General features: G+C 34.6%; 1 protein-coding gene across 1 annotated transcript in view; it reads right to left on the bottom strand.

The window, feature by feature from the left end:
* Nucleotides 1-23,234, bottom strand: part of LOC111696248 (centromere-associated protein E) — a 30,672-nt gene that overhangs the window by 4,627 nt on the left and 2,811 nt on the right. The window contains exons 5-27 of the mRNA XM_023465801.1: nt 22,790-22,984; nt 21,986-22,047; nt 19,663-19,788; nt 19,352-19,400; nt 19,019-19,096; nt 18,683-18,771; nt 17,929-18,088; nt 17,278-17,474; nt 16,536-16,671; nt 16,078-16,164; nt 14,997-15,103; nt 14,534-14,630; nt 13,857-13,949; nt 12,813-12,922; nt 12,357-12,435; nt 11,208-11,336; nt 10,464-10,580; nt 9,213-9,398; nt 8,721-8,842; nt 5,640-5,693; nt 4,926-4,973; nt 950-4,520; nt 674-792 (exon numbers count right to left, since the gene is read on the bottom strand). Of these exons, the coding sequence (XP_023321569.1) occupies nt 674-792; nt 950-4,520; nt 4,926-4,973; nt 5,640-5,693; nt 8,721-8,842; nt 9,213-9,398; nt 10,464-10,580; nt 11,208-11,336; nt 12,357-12,435; nt 12,813-12,922; nt 13,857-13,949; nt 14,534-14,630; nt 14,997-15,103; nt 16,078-16,164; nt 16,536-16,671; nt 17,278-17,474; nt 17,929-18,088; nt 18,683-18,771; nt 19,019-19,096; nt 19,352-19,400; nt 19,663-19,788; nt 21,986-22,047; nt 22,790-22,984 (6,011 nt within the window). The remainder of the gene's footprint in view (nt 1-673; nt 793-949; nt 4,521-4,925; nt 4,974-5,639; nt 5,694-8,720; nt 8,843-9,212; nt 9,399-10,463; nt 10,581-11,207; nt 11,337-12,356; nt 12,436-12,812; nt 12,923-13,856; nt 13,950-14,533; nt 14,631-14,996; nt 15,104-16,077; nt 16,165-16,535; nt 16,672-17,277; nt 17,475-17,928; nt 18,089-18,682; nt 18,772-19,018; nt 19,097-19,351; nt 19,401-19,662; nt 19,789-21,985; nt 22,048-22,789; nt 22,985-23,234) is intronic.

The raw sequence follows: 23,234 nt of genomic DNA, 5'->3' as shown, positions 1-23,234 counted from the left end.
AACTATTTTTAAAGAATTAGGCCACGTTAGGGCATAAATGAAATATCAAATTTGTGTGTAAATCGAAAAAAAAGTTTCAATTGAATTAAAAATTTCAAGTTTAATGTCTTTAAAATGTTCAATTTTTTTACGCGCATTTTCAGATATTCCTGGTGTAGAATGCCGCAAATAATGCCAAGTTTATAGAACTTCAATCTTTTTTGTTAACTTTAGTGAAAACCATAGAATTTTTCAGGGTGGTTCCATGGGGAAAATTATAGGCAGAGGTATGCCGAATATTTTGCTATTTTTTTCATATCACGAAGGTTAGCTATTACGGAGGCAGGAGAGATTTAAGTTTTACCTAAATAAAGTTTGACATCATTCTCATGGGTTTGAAGATTCCAACATGATATAATCATTGCAATACTTTAGTCCATCCATAGTTTATGCCCTAACGTGACCAGATTTAAAAAAAAGTTTTATCTTCAAGAATTGGAAACTTTTTAACACAAAAAAAATCGAAGGACGAGGATTCCGAGGTGGTTCGGACGAGAAAAAGAGGAGAATGTGGTTCGGACTAGAGATTGATGTGGTTGGTCTTCCTCCCCTCGTTGCATCCAATAAATGTCAAAACAACTGAACCGATCGAGCTCAAGAGGTAATTTATTATCAAATTTCAGTGGACTTTTACCTTTCTTTTTCCTTCTTAACTTGGTCCCTTTCTTCCTCCAACTTGTCGCATTCCTTCTCATATATCTCTTCAATCTCTTTGTACTGTTTATATGCAGACATTCTAGTCTCTTCCAAAATCTAGCGTACACTTTTTATTAATTGATTTTAGTAATAAAACCCTCTTTCCCCCGCCCAAAAAAATGTTCTTAAAATCAGAGATCATAATTGTTTTAATATTTTTCATATAAAAACTAGGGTTATGGCACATAATGACTTATTAGTTAAGATTTTTTACCTTTATCTTTTTCAGAGCTTGAGCCAGTTGTTCTTCTACTGACAATTCTGAGTCTTCCTCATTTTCTTCCATATTATTGCCAAGCCTCAATGTATCCTTAGGAACAGCTTGTAACCTGTGGACCTCCTTCTTAAGGTCTGTAATATACATGTTGTTTTCCATAACTCTTATTTCCAGTTCTTTTCTTAGATAAACCTCACTCTCAAGTTTGTCCATGAGAGTTTCTTGAACAACAACTTGATTTTCCAGGTCGTCTATCTTGGTCTGAAGATTGTTAATCTCCTCTTGTAAAAGGTCTTTCAAAGTTTCCAGTTCTACTTTACTTCTCATGTTAATTTCATTTGAAGTCTTTTCATCATTAAGAAGAGTTTGAGTAGAGTTAAGGGTTACTTGAAGAAGCATTATTTGTTCCTTAAGTTCAATCTCTGAATCCTTCAACATTTTGAGTTCCACCTCAACAGCTTCAAGTTCATTTATTCTACTGTCAAGGCGAAGCTTATCCTCCTCCAGAGTAGATTTCTCCAACTTCAAAACCTCTACTTCTTTTTTTAGAGCTTCAGCTGTGTTCGTCAGCTCGTAGGTGACAATATCAACCTGTTCTGACACTACGTCTTCAAATTCTAATCTCATTTCATCCATTTTATTGTTGCAATCTGATAATTCTTGGCTCAGTTTAATATTTGTCTTTTCCAGATCTTCCACCCTAGAGTTTAAATCCTCATTTGTCTGGATAAGCTGTTCAGCGCTCTGTTGAACCTGTTCAGCTGATTCTTCTACAGATGCATGCTCAATCTCTAAAGCTGAGAACTCCTCTTGCACTTTGGCCAGCTCTGATTCTAGCTGCAACTTTAGGGAATTCAGTTCATCAATTTCATATTTAAGTTCTGAATTCTCTTTTTTCACCATTTCCAGATGTTCTGATATATTGTCAAATTTTTCTTTAAGATCAGAATAGTTATTTGCCGATTCATTAAGATTGTCAAGATTTGCATCAGTCTGGGATTTTAAAGAGCAGTTTTCTCTTTCTTCATTTATCCTTCGCAACTCAGCTAAAGCAGCATCAAGGTCTCTCTTTAAAATCTTGATTTCATCAGTTGACTGGTCCAAACTAGCTTCTTTCCCTAGTAGAGCTAACTCTTCAAACTTTCCTGGTTCAGGAGAGGAATCCATGTTGCTAATGGTTTCATTTAATCTTACAATCTTAGCATTGGCATCATCAAGATCAGTTGGACTACCCATACAGAGCTCTGTCGAGGTTTTAATTTGTTCCATTTGTTTAAACTCTTCAAGTTCACTCTTCTTATGTTCCAACTCCTCCCTGAGAGTATTTAACTCTCCCCTGAGCATTTGCACCTCAAGTGATTCTCCAGGTCCTGATTGAAATAGGGCGAATTGATTTCCACCAAAGTTCTGGTTTGTGCCAAGGTTGATAGTTTCATCAAAACTCGTATCTACCAATGCATGGTTTGGGCTTATGTTTAACTTATTAATGGACAGACCAGCAGCCTGCTTTAAGTCTGCAATCTCTTTCTCGTATAGGGATTTGAGCTGGCTAACTTCAGACGCTCTCTTCTCATTCATTTCCTCCCTTATTCTATCCTCAAGAGCAGGCAGGTTTATATTCAACTCCTCCCTCATCTTTGTGGATATAATACTGACCTGGATCCTATGTTTCTCTGTGAGTTCATCAACTATTTTCTCCTGTACCTCAGCAGCTCTGGAGGCTGATTGTTCCAAGTAAGATATCTTCTTTTTTAACTCAGACATCTCTGCAATCAGTTTCTTGTTTTCATTCTTTTTAGTCTCGTAATCTTCAAAATCAAAATGAATTAACTGTTCCTGAAGAGCTAACAATTGGTTTCTCATTTCAGCCATCTCACCTGGACCAATGGTGATATTTCCTATAGTTGCGTTCATTGTCTGTTCTCCATTTGGGGCCATAGTTTCATCTAGTCCAGTCTGAAGAGTTTCCTCCAGGTTGGATAGCGTGGCGTTCAGGGTAGCAAGGGCTTTCTTTTTAGCAGAGTTGTTCTCCCTGCCTTGCTCTGCCCTGAGCAGATCAATCTCAGATTCTAGATTGGTGTTGGCAGTAACAAGCTTCTTGATCTCTTCCCGATCCTGCTCCTGTTCCGCAATTACCTCAGAACGCAACATCTCAGATTTGTTGAGTTTAGATGTGAGAACATCCACCTTACTTTCTAGATCTAGAATCTGAGAAGATTTCCCTTGTAGCTTAATATTCTGGTTCTCCAGGCTGGCAGTATGATTAAGTATCTCTGCTTTCAGCTCATGAATCTGTGCGTTCTGTTCTTGAATCTGTACGTCTTTATCTTGTATTTGAGCATTGAGTATTTTAAACTGGTCTTCGTGTTCACTAATCTTTATCTCCCTGTCTGTACTTTCAGCTGTTATAACACTAATGTTTTCCTCTGCCTTGCTCAGATCTTCAAGACACAACTGTCTCTTTTCTTCGACAACTTTAATTTCTTCCAACAATCTGGTCTGTTCTTCAGTAAGAGTTTTCTTCTCCTCGGAAAGAGTTTTATTTTCTTCAATGAGACTATTTCTTTGTTCAGAGAAAGTTTCCATTTCTTTGATAAGACAATTATTTTCTTCAACAAGACTTTTCTTTTCTTCAGTCAGGCTAGTCTTTTCCTTGAACAGCAATTCATTTTCCTCAATGAGACTATTCTTTTCTTCTAAAAGTTGTAGAAGAGTTTTCTTTTCTTTATCAAGACTATTATTTTCTTCAAAAAGAGTTTCTTTTTCTTTAATAAGACTAATTTTTTCTTCAAAAAGAGTTTTCTTTTCTACCAACAATTTGTTCTTTTCTTCAGTAAGGCTATTCTTTTCTTCAGAGAGAGTTTTCTTTTCTTCCAACAATCTGTTCTTTTCTTCAGTAAGGCTATTCTTTTCTTCAGAGAGAGTTTTCTTTTCTACCAACAATCTGTTCTTTTCTTCAGTAAGGCTATTCTTTTCTTCAGTAAGGCTTTTCTTTTCTTCAGAGAGAGTTTCCTTTTCTACCAACAATCTGTTCTTTTCTTCAGAAAGTGTTTTCTTTTCCTGGGAGAGGCCATCATTCTTTTCAACGAGAGTGGTCTTCTCTTTAGAGAGAGTTTCCATTTTTCTGATAAGAAATTCATTTTCTTCAGAAAGAGCTTCCTTTTCTTTGATGAGAATTTTTATATCATCTGAAAGAGTCTTCCTTTCTTCTTCCCATTTCTTCTTTTCTTCCTCTACTTTTTCATTAATAGATGTTGCATCACTGGTCTGAACAATCTGTTGATGCAGTTTACCATCCTCCCATGATGCCTTTTCTTCTTCAAATTTTCTCTGCTCTTCTTCCAACTGTGATCTTAATTCCTTGAGCATTTCTTTTTCGTTTTCCAGATCCATCTTTGCTCTTTCAATACCATCCAGATTTTCAGTCATCATCTGTTTTATTTTCATATCTTCTCCACCCTCTGCCTCATTCTTGGACTTCTCCTCATTTAAGGTTTTCTCCTCTTCCATCTTCATCTTCTCTTGCAGGGCCTTATCTCTTTCCTGTCTAACCATTTGAAGTTCATCCCTAAATAAAAGAAGATATGCATGTATTAAACAGGGAAGTACATTCATTCATTCCTAACAAGCTGTTCAAATATGAACAAAATAATTGGACATTAATGGAAAGTTATTTTTTCTCTTAAAAAACATTTTTCTCTCCAAATCGCCAAAAAGTAAAACATAAATCAATTTCTTATGCAGCCGAAGTAGAGATAAAAGCTTTGACAGGGAGAAAAAAGTTTGTGAGACAGGGAGACAACTTCTACACTCAAGTTAGGGTTTAGATTAGTCCAATGAATAAAACACCCAGCAATTGTGCAATATTTGCTTTATAACATCAATACACATAAGATTGCAAACATGTCGTCTTTATAATTCACATTGTTAGGGGTCCCACTGTAATAATATTATATTGATAACCAAATCTAACCTAAGTTGAAGAATCTCAGTTTGGAACTCTGAATTACTGTTCTCCAACCTGAACAGTAAATATTAATGTTAGCATAATATTTATCTTGAATAACTTTCTTTGCTGTAATTCAGATGTATATATTTGCAATGCTCTTGGGGGAAAATAATAGTTTTTCGTCCTTTTCGATACTTTCTCCCCAAAAATATTTATTTTCTAAAATACAGGGGAAAAATTGTTTTCAAAAAGGGGGTATGGAAAAACGTCAAATTTGCGCTCACACTCGGGATTTTCAGATCTTTAAATAGTTAAAAATGTCTCAATTGAATCCGAAAGAAGTTTTCCAGAACACTGCATACTCAGTTCAACTACCTTACATAGCCGGTCACTCCCTTTAACTTCCTATAATTTATTTTTGAACAGAATATACACCCCTCCCGTATTTAATAGACCAAAAATTGCTACAAAACTTGTGAGAAATGGCACTTAAAGTAAGTTTAATCTGTTAAGGATACAAAGGTTACCATAACTCCAAGGGGAAACATTTTTTATTTAATCCTTAACTGAAATAGTTAAAACGAGCATCGTAAGATAGCAGTTAAAACCATTTTCACCAAATAAAGCATGCCGTTCCATTATAATCATGGCCTATCTCGCTGGGGGTATTGCATTTGATTAAAAACACAGTCTTACAGTCTTAAATATTCAGAAGATGATTACAGCATTTTAGCTTACCTAGACGACAGCTCTGAAAGTTCTTCAATTCTACTCCTCATCTCCTCTTGCTGTCTAAGAAGTAAAGATATTCAGAATCCGGAAATAATTTTAAAATGGAAAATTTTTTATAACTTTTGTGAGGTTCCATGGCACATACCCAAGAAATTATATTAAAAAATAATTCTGGTGAAATCCGAATATTTCAAGTTGGAACAGTTTACATTATGAAAGGTTGCAAATAAGTTTTATGCTCTTGTTCCGTCTTGTTCTGACTAACAATGTTTTTTTTTATTTCAAATTTATTGCAAACAACCTGTCAAAGGAAATTTGCACTTTTTTAGTTTTTCTTGATTAAAAATTAGGTTATTTAAAATTTTGAATAAAATTTTTTGCATATTTGAAATGGCATGGTCAAGGGCTTTTCAAAAATGTATAATTTTTCATTTTTTGGACAATTTTTTTTTGCAAACATTTTTACTACATAACTGGATTTTGCGATAAAAATTTCAATTTTTGCAGATTTGCAAATTTTTTTTGCAGATTCTAAAAGTAGAGCAAAGAGCTTTCCAATGATGTATCATTTGTCATATTTGGACACCAAACTTGGGATTTAGAGGGGGGGGGGGGGTCAAATTGACCCCAGCATATCCTGGTTTTCAAGTACCCCAGCAGAGATAGGGTTAATTTGAAAGTAATGCATGTGGTGTGATTGTTTCCTTAGTTTAGTTTGTTTGTTAATCAATTTCTAATGATTTTACTTGTTTTTTCAACTTGATACTACATTTAGATACAGCATGTTGAATGTGCCCTGAGTTTTTTTTAGAAGGGGTGAAGGTATAGTAGTGGGTTGTCTTAATCTACTGAACAAAATAGTGCGTTCATTTACAGAAGAAATAATTTCCTGGATATTAGATCCTAAATCTTCCAAAAAGAGGAGATAAGAGAAGGTTATCTAGTAAGAATCAGTTCGGCATGAACTGATGAAGATCTTTGTATTTTATTCATGAAGCAAGATTTTCTGGTTTGTTTTCATTGCTATGGAGTGCTAAGACTCCATTAAAAGTGTGACACTAATATTTTAATTATAAGTTTTTATAAAATTAACTTTTTTTGGTTTTGATTGTGGTTTCACTTCATCATCTCGAGCTATGCGAGATATGGCGACTACTGACTCAGACTGAGCTACTTTAAAACGTGTTTTATCTGTAGGGTTGGGGGCAAATCGACCTCTTTTTTCTGTCTACTTTGTTTGACAATTACAACTGAATTTTAATTTAAAGTGAAAAACAATTGATTGAAATTGTGAAGACATGACAAACCTCTCCATTTTTTAACAGCTCTGACCGTACTATTACAAATATGCAGAGATTTGCAAAATCTCACCAAACTTGGTTTTTCAATGAAGAAAAACTAAAAACAAGTTGAAAAAAGTAGGCAGTCGGGCAGTATGCTTTGAGACTCGGTAGTTTGATGAAAATGAACAATGCTGCAAGGCTTAAAGCATTGTCCATTTTTTTGGTAAGGTTAGAATTTCAGAAAATGTTAATTAAATACATAGGAATAGGGTTAAGAACCGTTAAGATCTAAATGGATATTACTGAATTAAGTTATATCAGAACTTAAAAAACGAAAAAGGGTAAGTGAGCATGTTTTACTAAAGTAAAAAAGGTAAGTTTGCATGTTTTAATATTTAAGAAAAAGGTAAGTGAGCATGTTGTTTTAAAGTTTAAAAAGTTAAGTTTGCATGCATTAATACGAAAGAAAATGGTGAGTTTGCCCTGTGCATGTTGTCATTACAAAATAATTAAGTTAATATCAATATTGATCTATCAATCAATATAAGGAGCGTGTAAGAATGAATATTCTTCAACAAGTGTAATAATTTCCATTCTTTAATGCTTGGAGCGTGTAAGAATAATTTTTTCACGCTCTGAGCATGAAATAATTTCCATTCTTACACGGTCTGATGAAAATTCTACACCTTCAGTTCAAGAATAAGCATTCTTAAACGCTAGTAAGCGAACAATATTAAAATTGTTCCCCTTGAACCGTGTAAAAATGGGAATTCTTACACGATAGGTTTACTACTATGGAACCGAACAGATATGATAAAATAACAAATATACAATATACTAGTATTATTAAATCATATTAAAATCAAATATAACTCTCAGGGTGCCTTAACCACCCCGGGAAACCATCCCCACCAAAAAAAAAATACAAATAAAAAAGGTAAATGACATAGATGTCTGGGCATACTAAATCTAGTTGTGCATTTATAGAAACAATTTAAGAACAATGTTTCCTCCCTTTATCTTTGATAGAAATTCTTTCTTATTTAAAAGAATAAAAATGTGGGTAATTTTGTAAACGTCTTTTGATCAAGTGACATGTTCAGATTCAAAACGATACCCTTGACAGCTTTGTCAGATCAAACAAGAATTTGATAAAATGTTAAGTTTTTTGAAAACTGAATATTTCAATTTATGGTTTCTTAACAAAAACGACTTGCGCATTTCTTACTTCGGAAATAATGGAGAAATTATCAAAATTTAACGGGGTTATCTTCTATAATATTAATTAGATGAACGTTTTAAGGGTATCGTTATGAACAGTGCTTAGGATCCGGGACCGGATCCTTTGGATCCACAAGATTTTGGCTTCCTGAATCCGGATCCGCAAAAATATGCGGATCCACGGATCCGGATCCAAGTGGCAAAAATCAACAAAAAACTGCAACAAGAGAAAATTTACCCTCAAACCCCAAATATGAACTATTGAAAAAACAGAGATAAAATATTCCGATTCCGAATGGTTCATCAAGTTTTAGGATAAAAATAAGCGAAAAAAATAAGACAACAAAATTTGAAAATTTTGCTTTGTTAAAAAAATTCAGTACATTTTATGGAAATAACCTGGATCCGGATCCATTTTTTCAGTGCGGATCCAGGATCCAGATCCGCATCAAAATGAAATGGATCCTAAGCACTGGTTGTATCCCTCTTTAAAATCCTTTTACAGTCGCAGAGAAAATTCAATACAAGGGGTCAAATTCAATTAATAATTAATTCAATTTTTAATAAATTGATTCCATCTTACCTGGTTAAATGATCCAGGGTATTAAGGAGGGATTGGTTTCCTAGCTCCAGGTTCTCAGCTCTCATCTCACTCTTCTCAACCTGCTCACTCAACTCAGCAATCCGTCCTACCATCTCACCAACCTGGATACAAACATAAATACTCAAGAAACATTTTATAGTTAGGAACAAGTATTGTTTTGAACTATATTAAATTGAACTGCAAATCTATATATATTTTGATATTGGACTAGAGACATAAGAGTGGCTTGAAGACTAGGGAATAAATAGAATTAGTGAAAGGCTAAAGACAAAGACTAAAACGCTAAAGGCTAAAGGCTAAAGGCTAAAGGCTAAAGGCTAAAGGCTAAAGGCTAAAGGCTAAAGGCTAAAGGCTAAAAGCTAAAGGCTAAAGGCTAAAGGCTAAAAGCTACACACTGAAAGCCAAAAACTAAAAACTAAAACCTTAACAAAACCTAAAATCTAAACAATAAAATCTATTGTAGCACTAAACCTGTTCTGCTCCTGAGTTTGTCTTGAAATTCTTTATCTCCTGCTCCAGTTTGAGCTTCTCCTCTGAGATCTGCTCCATCTCGTCGCAGACCTCCGTGAACCCGGCCTGGAGCTTGGAGAGGTCCTCCTTCAGCTGGTTCCGCTCACAAACCATGGAGCTCTGCCCAGCAACCAGTTCTTCCAATTCCTTAACAAAAGTTACATTTACAGACTTTTAGCAAACTAGGCTTTCAGGACGCGGTAGACCCTCTTTTAGCAGCAATATAAATGTTTAAATGTTGCTTTTCATGTGGCCATTTTTTTTCTAAATCATATTCCTAATCAGTTTTTTTTTACATAACTCAAAAAGTATTGGTCTGAGGCTGTTAAAATTTTCTGATTTTTCCTAATTAATCAATACTCATAGGTCTAGAACCGGGCTTTTATAATAACTGGCTGAGTTCTCAGACACAAGGCCTGAATGATTACTTTTTCATATAACAAACTAAATATTTGTTTTGACCCACTTTTTGTTGTCAAATTTTGATACGTTTTTGCTTTTTAGAAAGCATATGACATAAGGAATCAGATTTCACAAGCTTTGCAAAGAAATTTTGAAAATTATTTTTGCACATTAGCGCATTTTTAGTTTTTCTTAATTGCACATCAGGTTATTTAAAATTTTGCAAAGTTTTTGCATATTTGAAATGGCATGGTAAAGGGCTTTTTTAAAAATGTACATTCATTTTATTATTTTTTTGGACCTATAGTTGCAAACTTTTTAAATCTTGAACTGGATTTTACATTTTTTTTCTTCAATTTTTTGCAATGATATATTATTTGTCCCCCCCCTCCCTCCCCCAGCAGAGATAGGGTTTCATAATTGTAAAACTCAAAGTTGCGAATATTTCTGTAAACATTAATAGATTACAAAATACGTTTTTGTTTCCATAAACCATCCCTGGGTCGTGGGAGTTGCCACACTTCGGTCTGATCGGTTCAGCCGTTTTGACGTTTATTAAATACAAACAGACAAACAATCCAAATTTATATATTATTAATTCCCGGTTTAAAACAATATTTTAATCTGATGCCGACAATTGCTTTGTAATTTCATGGTTAATGGAAATTGTTTTTATGTCTAAAATCATTTGATCGAAAATCGCACAACTCTCCGCAGAAAATATTTAAATTAAAATAAAATTCTATTTTACAATCCCATTATCTCCATACTTCACTCGTAAAAGATAGAATAAAGATAATTTTAACAAACCTGAACTTTTCTCTGAAGATTTGCAATTTTATCAAATCTTTCTTTAACAGCAGTTTTATCTCCACGCTCAAGCACAGATATCTCTTCATATGCGCACTCGAGCACCTTACGCAGCTCCTAAAAACCACGTTTCATTGCGTAGTACGCACACAGGATTTAGATCATCTGCAAATTACTTATTTTTGCCAATTTGGCACAAAACATGCCAAATTTTGTAAGAAGATTTATACAGAATAAGAAAAATTACAGTAATTGTAGGCATAATTTCAAGGTAACCTTTACAGCGATACCCATGATCATCGAGGCCAGAGAACTCTGTGTGTTATCTCTCAAATAGTATTCGAATTGCCGTGAAAGGGGACTCAAGTTTCAACACAACTGACGTTACATGCTTTCCTTGAATTAATATTTTATGTCCAAAGCGTTTTCAAAAAGTGGAATGTAAATATTTGTTTTCTGCTACTTCTAGGAAGTAATTATCAATATTTTAAAAACGTATAACAGCTTGAAAATCCAGTGTTCAACCTTTACAAGCGTTTTTGAAGATAAGTCAGACATCTTTGATCAGTCAAAGGATGAAAGGGTACTGGTTTGAATCAGACATGCCACTATACTAATGGAAGGTCACTAAGAGCTTGGGAACAAAAAAAACTCCTAAAGGTTTTGATTTTCATTCAAATAACCCCTTCAAAAACCCGGTTCACTATCCCTTTTGGCAAAATCCTTGAAAAGCACAAAACTAACCTTATTTTCCGTTTCCTTTCTGTTAACAGCTAGTTCCATCTTCACATCACTATCTTGGTGTTCTCCTTCCAGTACTCGACACCTTTCCTTTAATCCCTTTAGCTCCTCAGTTTGAATCCTGGATCCATCCTAAATATACAATCCTTTTTAGTATTCTACACCTTTCCTTTAATCCCTTTAGCTCCTCAGTCTGAATCCTGGGTCCATCCTAAATATACAATCCCTTCTAGTACTCTGCACCTTTCCTTTAATCCCTTTAGTTCCTCAGTCTGAATCCTTGATCCATCCTAAATATACAATCCCTTCTAGTATTCTACACCTTTCCTTTAATCCCTTTAGCTCCTCAGTCTGAATCCTTGATCCATCCTAAATATACAATCCTTTTTAGTATTCTACACCTTTCCTTTAATCCCTTCAGCTCCTCAGTTTGAATCCTGAATCCATCCTAAATATACAATCCTTTTTAGTAGTCTACTACTACTCCTTTAATCCCTTTAGCTCCTCAGTTTGAATCCTGGATCCATCCTAAATATACAATCCTTTTTAGTAGTCTACTACCACTCCTTTAATCCCTTCAGCTCCTCAGTTTGAATCCTGGATCCATCCTAAATATACAATCCCTTTTAGTACTCTGCACCTTTCCTTTAATCCCTTTAGCTCTTCAGACTGAATCCTGGATCCATCCTGACTACACAATCCCTTTAAGTACTTTACACCTATTCTTTTAATCCCTTTAGCTCTTCAATCTGGATCCTGGATCCATCCTGAATATTCTATCCTTTTTAGTAGTATTGTCGACACATCTTCTTTGATCCATTTAGCCTGAATCCTTGATCCATTCTAAATATATAATCCCTTTTAGTACTTAACGCCTCTCCTTTAATCCCTTTAGCTCCTCAGTCTGAATCCTGGATCCATCCTATAATATCCCTTTCAGTAGTATTGTCTACACATCTCCTTTGATCCATTTAGCCTGAATCCTTAATCCATTCTAAATATATAATCCCTTTTAATGCTCTACATCTCTCGTTTAATCCCCTTAGCTCTACAGTCTGAATCCTAGACCACAGATACCCCACCACCTTCACACCTTGTCCTGTTAGTCCATTATTCGTAGAAAAATGTAATCCCTGAAAGGCTGAAAGTTACCTCTAATAGTTTCCATTTTTCCTGAAGTTCCTTCTCTGTTATACAAAGTGCATCGTATTTCTCCTTCATTATCTCATATCTAAACACATACATCATAATTCATTTTAAACACAATAATGATAAGATTTTAGTTTTTTCTTACATTTCCTCATGTCACCAGGGGATGAAGGGGGGGGGGGGAGGGAAGAGATTTTGGAACCTTTAATCAAATCATATCAAATCAAAAAGGAAAATTTTTGATAAAGATCTACCTCGAATTTTAAAGCTGTATTTCACTTAAAGAAAAAAAGGATACATGAATTTATTTTCTGTAAGATGACATCTCTTAAATAATAAAGGGGGGAATTTAATATTTATTCTAGTTGGGATTAAAAGATAAAAAGCTGGCAAAAAAATTAGAAGGCCGTGCAGTCCGATTTACAAAAAAAGCGTGTCTCTCCAACATTGTAATCCCACCTGGCAGATACAGACTCCAGCTCCAACTTGGTTTCCCTCAACGTCTTGTTCAGCTCCAGGTTCAAGGTTTCAGCATCTGAGAAGTTCTTCTCCAGGTACTTTACTCTCTCCTAGAGAAAAATAATATTGGGCCTTGGAAATAATCATTGAAAGGCAGGGGGGGAGGGGATAAATTCGTTGTAAAGATACCAAATTTTTAAAATCTTTTTTTTGTTTATTTCAAGCTGTTAAACAGCATAGATACACAGCATATACACGAGCAATACCAGTTGAGATTTGAAAATCTCCCCATCCTAAGAGAACCGCCTACTGAGGATACGTTATGCATCCGGCAACACAGAAAACAAGAGAAGCTGTCAATTAAAAAACTTCCCTTTGATTACTTGTAAACTTGTAATTCGAAAAAATTCGAAAACTTAAATTTAATCAGTCGTCTTCAATGTATTGATATAATCGCCTAGACACCGAAAATCTTTATTTTAGCAGAAAATTATTATTAGAACAATATGAACCTCTTAAAACATATTTTTGTTCTCGCTGTAAGAGGATACTGACAGATTTAACAAGAAAAAAACCTTCACATTACAAATTCAGGATCCGGATCTGAACACGTTTCCACAGGATCCGTTTAATTTGGACGCGGATCCTGATACTGGGTCCGCACTGGAAAAAAATTAATCCGAATCCAGGTCAGGAAATAGAATGAATTGTTTCTTTTAGAGTTACTGATTTTTCTGAACAAAAGAGCCTTTTCCAATAGTTTTTTATTTATGTATAATCATTTTTTTCCGAGGCTTCTTGAACCATTCAGAGATGAGGAAATTTTTAATAATCTCTTTATTTTTAACAGTTCGGAATTAGGATTTTGAGAGCAAATATTTATGTTCTTTGTTTTTGTTGATATTTTACCTTATGGATCCGGATCTGTGTTTCCGCGTATTTTTGCGGATCCGGATCCAGGAAACCAAAATGTTGCAAATCCAACGGATTCAGATCCTAAGCACTACAACTAAGAATGGATTCTTAACCCTGGTTTATACTTACAATATCTTCGTAGCTAGCGGTAGAAAGTCTGGAGGTAAATCTGTCTTCATGAACCCCGGTCTCAGATTCTAGTCTAGCAAACTCCTCTAGCTCCTACAGCGGTACAAAAAATGACATAGCTGAAAGGGACTGTATACGTAATCTCAAATGACTCCACTTACAGAGCGGTTTACAACGGAACTCTCAAGAGTCAAGAGCTTTGTAATTAAAATTCAGGAATGCAGGAGATATCCATAATCTTCTTTTAAATTGATTATTTTCAATTTTGGTTTCAATAGAAAGAACAAAATACTTTTCTAACACAACGATATCTTCCACATTTTTGACATCGATTAAGTATTTGAGGGTACGGTTGTAAATCGGGCATGAACCTCTTTAAATGAAAGGTCGCTTGAAATTGTTGACCTTTCTTAATTTTTTGCTCTATTACTCCCATCTAGCTTGGGAACCTAGGTTTGCCAGGAAACTAGATTAGTGGTTTTACTGAGTTCCCCATTATATTCGGACTTCTAAAGAAACTAACAAACAAACAAACAAATAAACCGAGATAGATATAGATTCCGGAATGAAAATCTTATTTTACAAATCTTGAGAAAACGGTACCATCGCATTATGCTATTTTTTTAGAACTAAAAATACACATTGTTCGCTAAAGGTCGAAATATCTGTTTCTTTACCTGATACTCCATTGTTACTCGCTTGAGCTCGCGTTCTTGTCTCAACAGTTCTTGTTCTCTAGCTGTCAGCTGTCTGCTAACTCTCTTATATCGGTCCCTAGACAACATGGGTATATATTTTCTAGAAACATCATTTATTTGAATAAACCTCAGTGATATTTTCGTAAAAAACGACTCCAAAAAGCTCGATAGAAAAGGAATAGCATCGGAAAATAAAGATACAGAAGTCGGCGTTTATATCAATACAATGAAGACGACTTTTCTAGTCAAGTTTTAATTTCTAACAAGTTTTTTCCAAATTACAAGTTTACAAGTAACCAAAGAAAAGCCGTAAATTGACAGCTTCTCTTTGTTTCCATGTTTATGTGTATCTATGCTGTTTAAAAGCTTGAATTTTATCAAAAATGAAATCGAAAGTATTCTTGATTGTATTGATATATATATATGCCGACGACTATAGTACCTGATTATAGCTTTAGGAGTTCCGTTGCCTAGACTTAAATCCAGGATACTGGAATCCAGGCTCATGCTATTCAGTGGAAGGGAGGGTGATACTCCATCCTCATCCTCCTATAACAATTAATCCATCAATCCATCAATCCATCTAAATCCATTAAAATCCATCACAATCCATCACAATCCATCAAAATCTATTAATCAATAGTTAATCAATCAATCAAACAATTAATCCATAAACCATTCAACCAAGCAACCAACCAATAAACCAACAAATCTAAAAATAACTAATTCTATCAGCCAATAACTAATTGAATCAGCCAAAAAGATTATCAGTTAATCAATCGATCAATTAATCAACTGCTAAAAAAATATTTTAATATTATAACAATCAACCATCCAAATAGGTCAGCCAATCGCCAATTTATTGATTGAATACATAAATAAATCAAATCCTAACTTAACCCATTACAAACAAAACAACAAATCAATCAATCCGAAAATTAAAAAACGGATTAATTAATCAATTAATGCATTGAAACAATGACCTACAACAATCCATTTTTACTCAATCTTGAAATCAAAAAAAGAAAAGGTTTCCAATTAAATCATGAAAGAAATATGAAATAATTAAATGCTGTAATAAAATCAAGGGTTACGGGCGGGGGACGTTTCAATCCCGTTTAATATAAATTATTGCAAAAAAATGGTCTCAGTGATTCCTTTTTGCTCTTCACTTCTCAATTGTTGGCATTTCCCACGTGATATTAACCCTATTCAAATTCTTATTATACGGTTTTCTTATTGTCAAAGGAAATTTGCACTNGGCAGGATGGTTGGGGAGGAGAGAGAGGAATAAATGTTTAAGAATAAGAATATACCTCTACTAGGGTAGAACAGGATGGTTGGGGAGGAGAGAGAGGAATAAATGTTTAAGAATAAGAATATACCTCTACTAGGGTAGAACAGGATGGTTGGGGAGGAGAGAGAGGAATAAATGTTTAAGAATAAGAATATACCTCTACTAGGGTAGAACAGGATGGTTGGGGAGGAGAGAGAGGAATAAATGTTTAAGAATAAGAATATACCTCTACTAGGGTAGAACAGGATGGTTGGGGAGGGGAGAGAAATTTAACTTTTCTAGACGACCGTGGAGCAAAAAAAACATCGTCAATCTAAAAACAAATTATTTGTATTAATTTTAAAAATTTTTTTTTTTGGTAAATGTAGAAAAATCATGCTTTTCTATCACACTGGATTCTGCATGTTAAAAAACAGATTTAATAGATTTTGATCAGTCATTTCTGTACTAACCCTGCAGTACTAGATCGGGAACCTAGCTTTGACTGGAAGCTATGTTTTCCCTATTAAAAGTCAACAAACTCAATTTAGAACGTTAAAATCAAGCAAAAAACATTCTCGTGGTTCTACGAGTTCCCATCTCAAAATTTGAGGCAAATTGGTCAAGAGATTCCCGAGTTATGATCGAACATAAAAACTGAAAAGCAGGAGATTTAAATTTTTATAATATATAAAGATAGATTACCCCCTCTAATGTAGGTTGAGCGCTGGGCTGCTCGAATACCGACAGGGGTCGGGAAAACGCATGAAACCCAAAGCTAGCTCTGGACACTGTGCTGACACGTGGCGCTGCCCATGTCTCACGCCGGTTCCGGTCCTTTCTAGAAATAACGAGAAATTATGTTTTCAATAGCAGCGATGGTTATTTCCTTAAAAACTCTACCCCTACCTCTCTCCTAAAATATTCCCCCCCCCCACCCCAGTACGTTATTTATAGGAATTGGGAAAATAAATGGATTTTAGAAAGTTTATAAGAAAGATTTTAGGTTTAAATAAACGATATTTAGGTTTAAATAAATGATATTTAGGTTTAAAACTATAATTTGTAAGAGAAAATAAATATTTTTGACATGAAGTCTTATGAACCCCGTAATGGTTTTGTTTTGTGTGATGCAGATTATTTTATCTTATTTCAAGGAATTGTCGGCTTTTAGAAGGTGAATCAAGGAGTTTTAAAAGAAACTTCGAGAAGAGATTAAAATTCATAAAATTCTTAAGAGATGAGATTTTTTGCTTTTTTATCTGAAAATTATAAAAACTTAGAGCAGAGATTTCTTTCTTTTTATCTGAAAATTATAAAAATTAAGATGAGAGAATTTTTCTTTTTATCTGAAAATTATAAAAATTTTGCATGAGCAGAGATTTTCTGATTTTTTTATCTAAAAATTATAAAAATAAATTAGATCTGAAAATAATAGAAATCTTACAAGAGAAGAGATTTCTTGCTTGGTTTAGCAGGTTGACTGGAAACAAGGATCTTCTCCTGGAGCCAACGGTTCTTGGCAATCTGCTCCGCCTTCTCTGACCTCTCCAGCTGCAGCTGCATCAACTGCTCAGCCTTCTCCGTTCTCTCCGCCTCTAGCTGCTCCAGCAGCTCTCTAGTCTGTCGGCTCTGCTCACCATTCTAATACAAACAGTTTTGGTAACATAACTCAAAATACCCTCAAAATTCTCTCTCTCTCTCATCATTAGTCTTTCAAACCTTGTTAATTCTGGACCCTTAGGTTCTGAATTCAGAACTTCTGTAGAATAAGCTTAGCTTTGTGATTTATGGTTTCTCTTTCTTTAAAATCTTTAAGCTTTTTACGTCAACTAATTTAAGAGTAATTTGGTTGTAGAACGCCCATATTAAAGACGTTGAATTATATTACACTATGTAACAAAGTTTGATCAAACCCTTTCCCTCTCCTTCCTCCACTTTAGTTCTACACACATTTAGGATAATGTTTACCGGGTTAGCACTAATGATCTCCTCCACCTTAGTTCTACCCATATTGAGGTTAATAAAGTTAACCTGGTTAACAGTCCTGACCCTCCTCCACTTTATTTCTATCAACATTGAGGATAATAAAATTAACCTGGTTAGCGTTAGTGAGCTCCTCCACCTTCCTCAGCAGTTCCAACTTCTCCTTCTCCCTCTCCGCCAGCTCTCTCTTCAACTTCGCCATCTTCGCCTGGTCGTCCAGCACCTCGTTGATCGTCGCGTGGGTTTTGATTGTCTTGGCCTGACTTGCAAACCTTAAAGATGGTCTTATTGAGTTTTGAAAGGGGAAAAGGAAAAATCTTAATACATAAATGTTCATAACATTTATTTTTACAGCTCTTCTTAAAAGACTGTCGAGAGAAATCGGATCAGTCATAACATTTCTCCCATTTTTTCATATTGCTACGAAAAGTAGGGAAGGGTAAATTTAATTAATTGAATTATTATTTTTTTAAGCAACCCTTCATGCAATGATGTCAATCCATGATTCACAATGGTACTATTGATAAAACTGAATATTAATGTTTATGATTTTGAATTTCATTTGCATTTTCTCTACGAAAGGGACTTGCGCATTTCTACTACAGAAGAACATAAAGGAATTGTCAGAATTTTACAACATTTAACCTAGTAAAACGACATAATATCCTCCACATGATAAAAAGTGTATCAAGATTTGATAATTAGAAATAGTGGCGAGTAATCAGTTCCTTTCCTAAATCTAATTGAATAACAAGGGTGCAAGAGTCTGAAAGCGTTTAAGAGATGTTTTGTATGGCAAATAGGTGGACGTAATCAATAAACCCACTAATAGAGGTCAACCCCCCCCCCTTTGTTCAATTCATTACCTTAGCGTTGATAACGTTTGATCTTCGCTCATCAGCGCCGGGGTAATCGTGCAGATTATGGCAGTCTTCGCATTTCCACCCAAGCTGTTCTGTACAAAAATAATTATCTTGAAATTTAAAATTAAATTTTTTAAATTCGAATTAAATTAGGACAAAACTTCCATTTGAATATATGCAAGTGTACAAGTAAGTAAGTAAATTTCACATGTTTGACATTAAACAATATTTGGAAAACGGAAGTTTTATGAAAAAAACTGTCTGAAAGGTGGAGTATTTATTTAATTTTACTCTAAAATTATAAATAATTCAACCCTTGAAAGCAATTAAACCTCAAACCTGAAGAAGACGAGTAAGTTTTGAGTCTCTATAATTAATATATAGATTCTTATCTCCGCTGCTTAACTTCTGGATAACCTAAATACATAAAATCATGTTTATCTTAACGTTTACTCAATTTCAATCAACAACATTGTATTGTTTTGAGATAATATTTGTTTTAATGTTTTAACAGTTTTTTAGGAATAAGGATAACTAATAATTTTAAAATAATCATCTTTGGCGTACATTCCGCAAACTTTCGAACCCTTAAGTTGAACAAAATAGCATCTTTACAGTCTAACATGTCTATACTCTACGGTAGTTTATTTATTTATAAAATTAATTGATTACCTGGCCTAACATCATCAGGGATTTGTTAATATTTCCGCCCTCTTTCAACCTTAATAAATGTATAATTCTTCATTACTTCATTCTCAAGAGAAACTGGACGTCAGCCGGCAAGTTCCATTTTTTGATTTATCCAATTCGGCGATTAAAATAACATTTTATGATGATGCATATAATTGGCAGATTATAAGATAAAAATTTATGACATCTGAAATGATTTATTTCAATATATTTTTAAGTAAATCAAACGACTTTTTTATGATTTCTCTAGTCCTTTAACGGCGAATTTAGAAACCCTAGAACAAAAAATGTACCTAGTTCCTTCGGCCCCTGTCTGGCCGGCCTTCTCGCTGCCGGCCAGATCGACGAGGTTGAGGTAGGCGATCATACTCTGTCTTCCCTCTCCGTCATCGTCCTCCTCATCAATAGTTTCTTCAAGCCTGAAAACAAAGAGATTTATTATGATAAAACCAGAGCTAAGGATCCTTTTAATTTTGATGTGGATCCTTGATTAGAACTAGAAGAAAACTTAAAATATATTTTTCTTCTTTATACGCTTATTTTTTTTTGCTAAAACTTGGTGAACCATTTCTAGATAAGGAAATATTTATTAATCTCTCTTGTATCAACAGTTCAGATTTGGGTTTAAAGATACGTTGATAGTTTCTACGCCAAGGTCCTGCATCATGCAAGAATGAAGTGGCGGGTGGGGTCATCATTTATTATTCTGGATCCATGGCTGAATTTCTATGCTCATCATAACTGTTTTTAAAAGCATATAGGGTCATGGACCCCTTTACTGTCTCAGGCAGTTGGTTCCAGCCTTTAACAACTCTAATAGAAAAAAGTTTTTTCTTATTTCCAGGTTTGTTCTCTTCATCTCCAAAAGATTTAATTATGACCATGAGATCCGGATCTGTAGATCTGCATATTTTTGAAGATCCGGATCCGGATCCAGGAAGACAAAAATGTGCGGATCAGCACTGGATAAATCTTTCCTAAGACGCAGGACAGGGTATTACTTTTGGGCATTTCATAAGGAACAAGAATGAGGCCTAAACATAAGGGGGGTTGGGGGCATTTTATGCATGCAAAATGTAAAGGACGCGTTTCTCAGTTTTACATTGTTATTGCCATAAAAAACTTATCTGTCTAGCTTTTTATTATCTTCGTAATGAAATATTTTCATCTAAATGCCAGTAGCAAGACGACTTTGAATTTATTTGTGACATTGAGTCGTAAGCCTAATTAAAAAAGGTATGATTCACAAAACAATAACCTCATTTAGGAAATGTCATGACTATGGGTATTTTATGGTTATTAAATCTAGAATTTTACTTCTAAAACTGGGTTTATGAATGATAACAGCAAATTGTATTAAAGCTCAAAGACGACCTTCAAGTCGTCTTGCCACTGTCATGTTTCGTGGGACACCCTATATTTAACGTCCTAATCATAAAAAAGAAATATTACAGATCTATGAAAAGCCCATCTGTAAAATAAATTTCTACAAAATGTTTTTGCACGTTTTTTGTCAGGACTTACAATTGATTTAACTCGGTCTACGGGATTATGAGTTATGATCGAACATACAGAGAGAACATGAGATTAGTAACGACTTAATCCCTTCATGATAGAACATACAGAGAGAACAGGTGATTAGTAACGACTTAATCCCTTGATGATAGAACATACAGAGAGAACAGATTAGTAACGACTTAATCCCTTCATGATAGAAAGGGGGACTATCTGGAGGAAATTGAGCCCATTTTTCCAAAGGTGTATGGCATGGAAAATGAAAGAACAAGAATCTGGTATAAATATTGAAACTTTTTGGCTCCGTTTATCAGTCGTGAGCACATAAGGCCATTGGCAGTGTGTGCTTCCACCCCCGCCGGTATAAACCATTGCACGATATCATGCTGACAGCCGATCCTGGCCGTATGCAATTGTATACAAACGGGATCTGAGGGGTGGTTGTCGGTGGCATCTAGAGGTTGCATACGTGTTGTAATAGGTACAGGGTGTCCCACGAAACATGACAGTATGCAGGACGTCTTGAATGTTGTCTTGATTTTTGATATAATTTGCTGCGTTTATTTGTCAACCTAATTTTAAAAGTAAATTTCTAGAGATAATATTCAAAAAATTTCCCTTGTCCTGCCATTTCCAAAATGTGGTCTGCCTTTTTTGTGCTTTCAATATTGCCCGAGATATGAAGAATTTCGTTCAGATTTCGACAATTTTGCTTTTATTTAACAAAATTGAAATCTGAACCAAACTCTTTATATCTCCGGTAATATTGAAAGCACAAAAAACGCAGACCACTTTTTGGAAATGCCAGGGCTATGAGAATTATGTGATAATTGTTTCAAGAATCATACATGTTAAAGTAGATACAAGACTAAATGTCACAAATAAATTCAAATACCAAAGACGACTTCCAAGTCGTCTTGCTATTGTCATGTTTCGTGGGACACCCTGTAGATAGACATACAAACAGAGATTACTAAATAAAAACTATGACTAAGAAGTTCATAGAATCTAGGAGATAGTCCTAATATCGGACAGGATCGGATCGAACAATACATCCCATTCAACAGTACTATGCATGGTCGGCAGGTCTGGCTCTTTTACCTGTTAATGCTTTCAAGCACAATTCTGAAGATGGTATGACTTCTACTGCTTCGGTCGTTCATCTATTCAATATCAGAAATTAAAAATCAATATTTCATCTTTTTTAACATCAATTAAATTATATTTAACAAATTCTAAACCAAAAGTATTTATCTTATCTGATTATTTCTATAAAAGTAATAATGAATGATTTCCAAAGCTAGCATTAACAATAAAACATAATTAGTGGACATTCTTTCGACAATCTTTAATAATTGACAGAAAAAAATATTGACTGACCCAAACAAAAATAGCTGGTTAAATCAGCTTAAATACTTAATAACCTTGACATTTTGTCAAGAAGAAGTATTTGAAAATGAGGGCTATAAAAAACTCGTCCCTATAAATAGATTCAGCGCAGAAAGAACAGCCAAATTCTTTTTCTTTATTGTAAATTCAATGCTAGAGAAACCTGAAAGGCAAGCCCCGCATAGAATCTAAAAAATAATGATATCTATCTTTTTTCGTCTAAAGGTTGCAGGATAAGATAATTGTAAAACATTTGTCGCTGTGTTACAACAAAGAATCCAGTAAAATCTCGCAGTTGCTGGAATTTTAACGGGTGACATCTATCAGACATATACAAAATTGGAGTGTCACTACTGGGTTCTGTGCTGCAAACGAATAACGTTTTTTATAATTTTTGTGTCAACATCAAATGAATTGAAATGATCATATTCAATTGAGGTTTTGCCTACACCTCCCTTTAATTTTTCGAGAACACTCCCTTTATTAGAAATATTTTTTTGTTTTGTTTATTTCTGCCTTAGTCTCTGCATAATGTCTGTTCTTCTCCCCATCTTTCATAATCTTGTAAACCTCCTCGGCGCAGGTGACGGGGATTGACTTCACCCCTTCCACGTACACCTGCCCAGACTCATTCTCCCTCAACTTTAAGTTCGTGGAACTCTTGTCCAGGAGATCCATCACTTGCTCGTTGTATATCTCCAGGTAGGACACCTACACATCCATAGATTTAAGTGTCAGTATAAACCAGTTTCAAGGGACTATACACCAGTTTCAATGGACTATACACAAGTTTCAAGGGACTAAACACCAGTTTCAAGAGACTATACATCAGTTTCAAGGGACTATACACCAGTTTAAGGGACTATACACCAGTTTCAAGGGACTAAACACCAGTTTCAAGGGACTATACACCAGTTTCAAGGGACTATACACCAGTTTCAAGGGACTATACACCAGATAA

Source organism: Eurytemora carolleeae, unplaced genomic scaffold (genome assembly GCF_000591075.1).
Source record: "Eurytemora carolleeae unplaced genomic scaffold, Eaff_2.0 scaffold137, whole genome shotgun sequence".
In the NCBI taxonomy this organism is placed as follows: domain Eukaryota; kingdom Metazoa; phylum Arthropoda; class Copepoda; order Calanoida; family Temoridae; genus Eurytemora; species Eurytemora carolleeae.
Note: the sequence above shows the minus strand (reverse complement) of the source record. Positions and strands in the feature narration are given on the sequence as shown.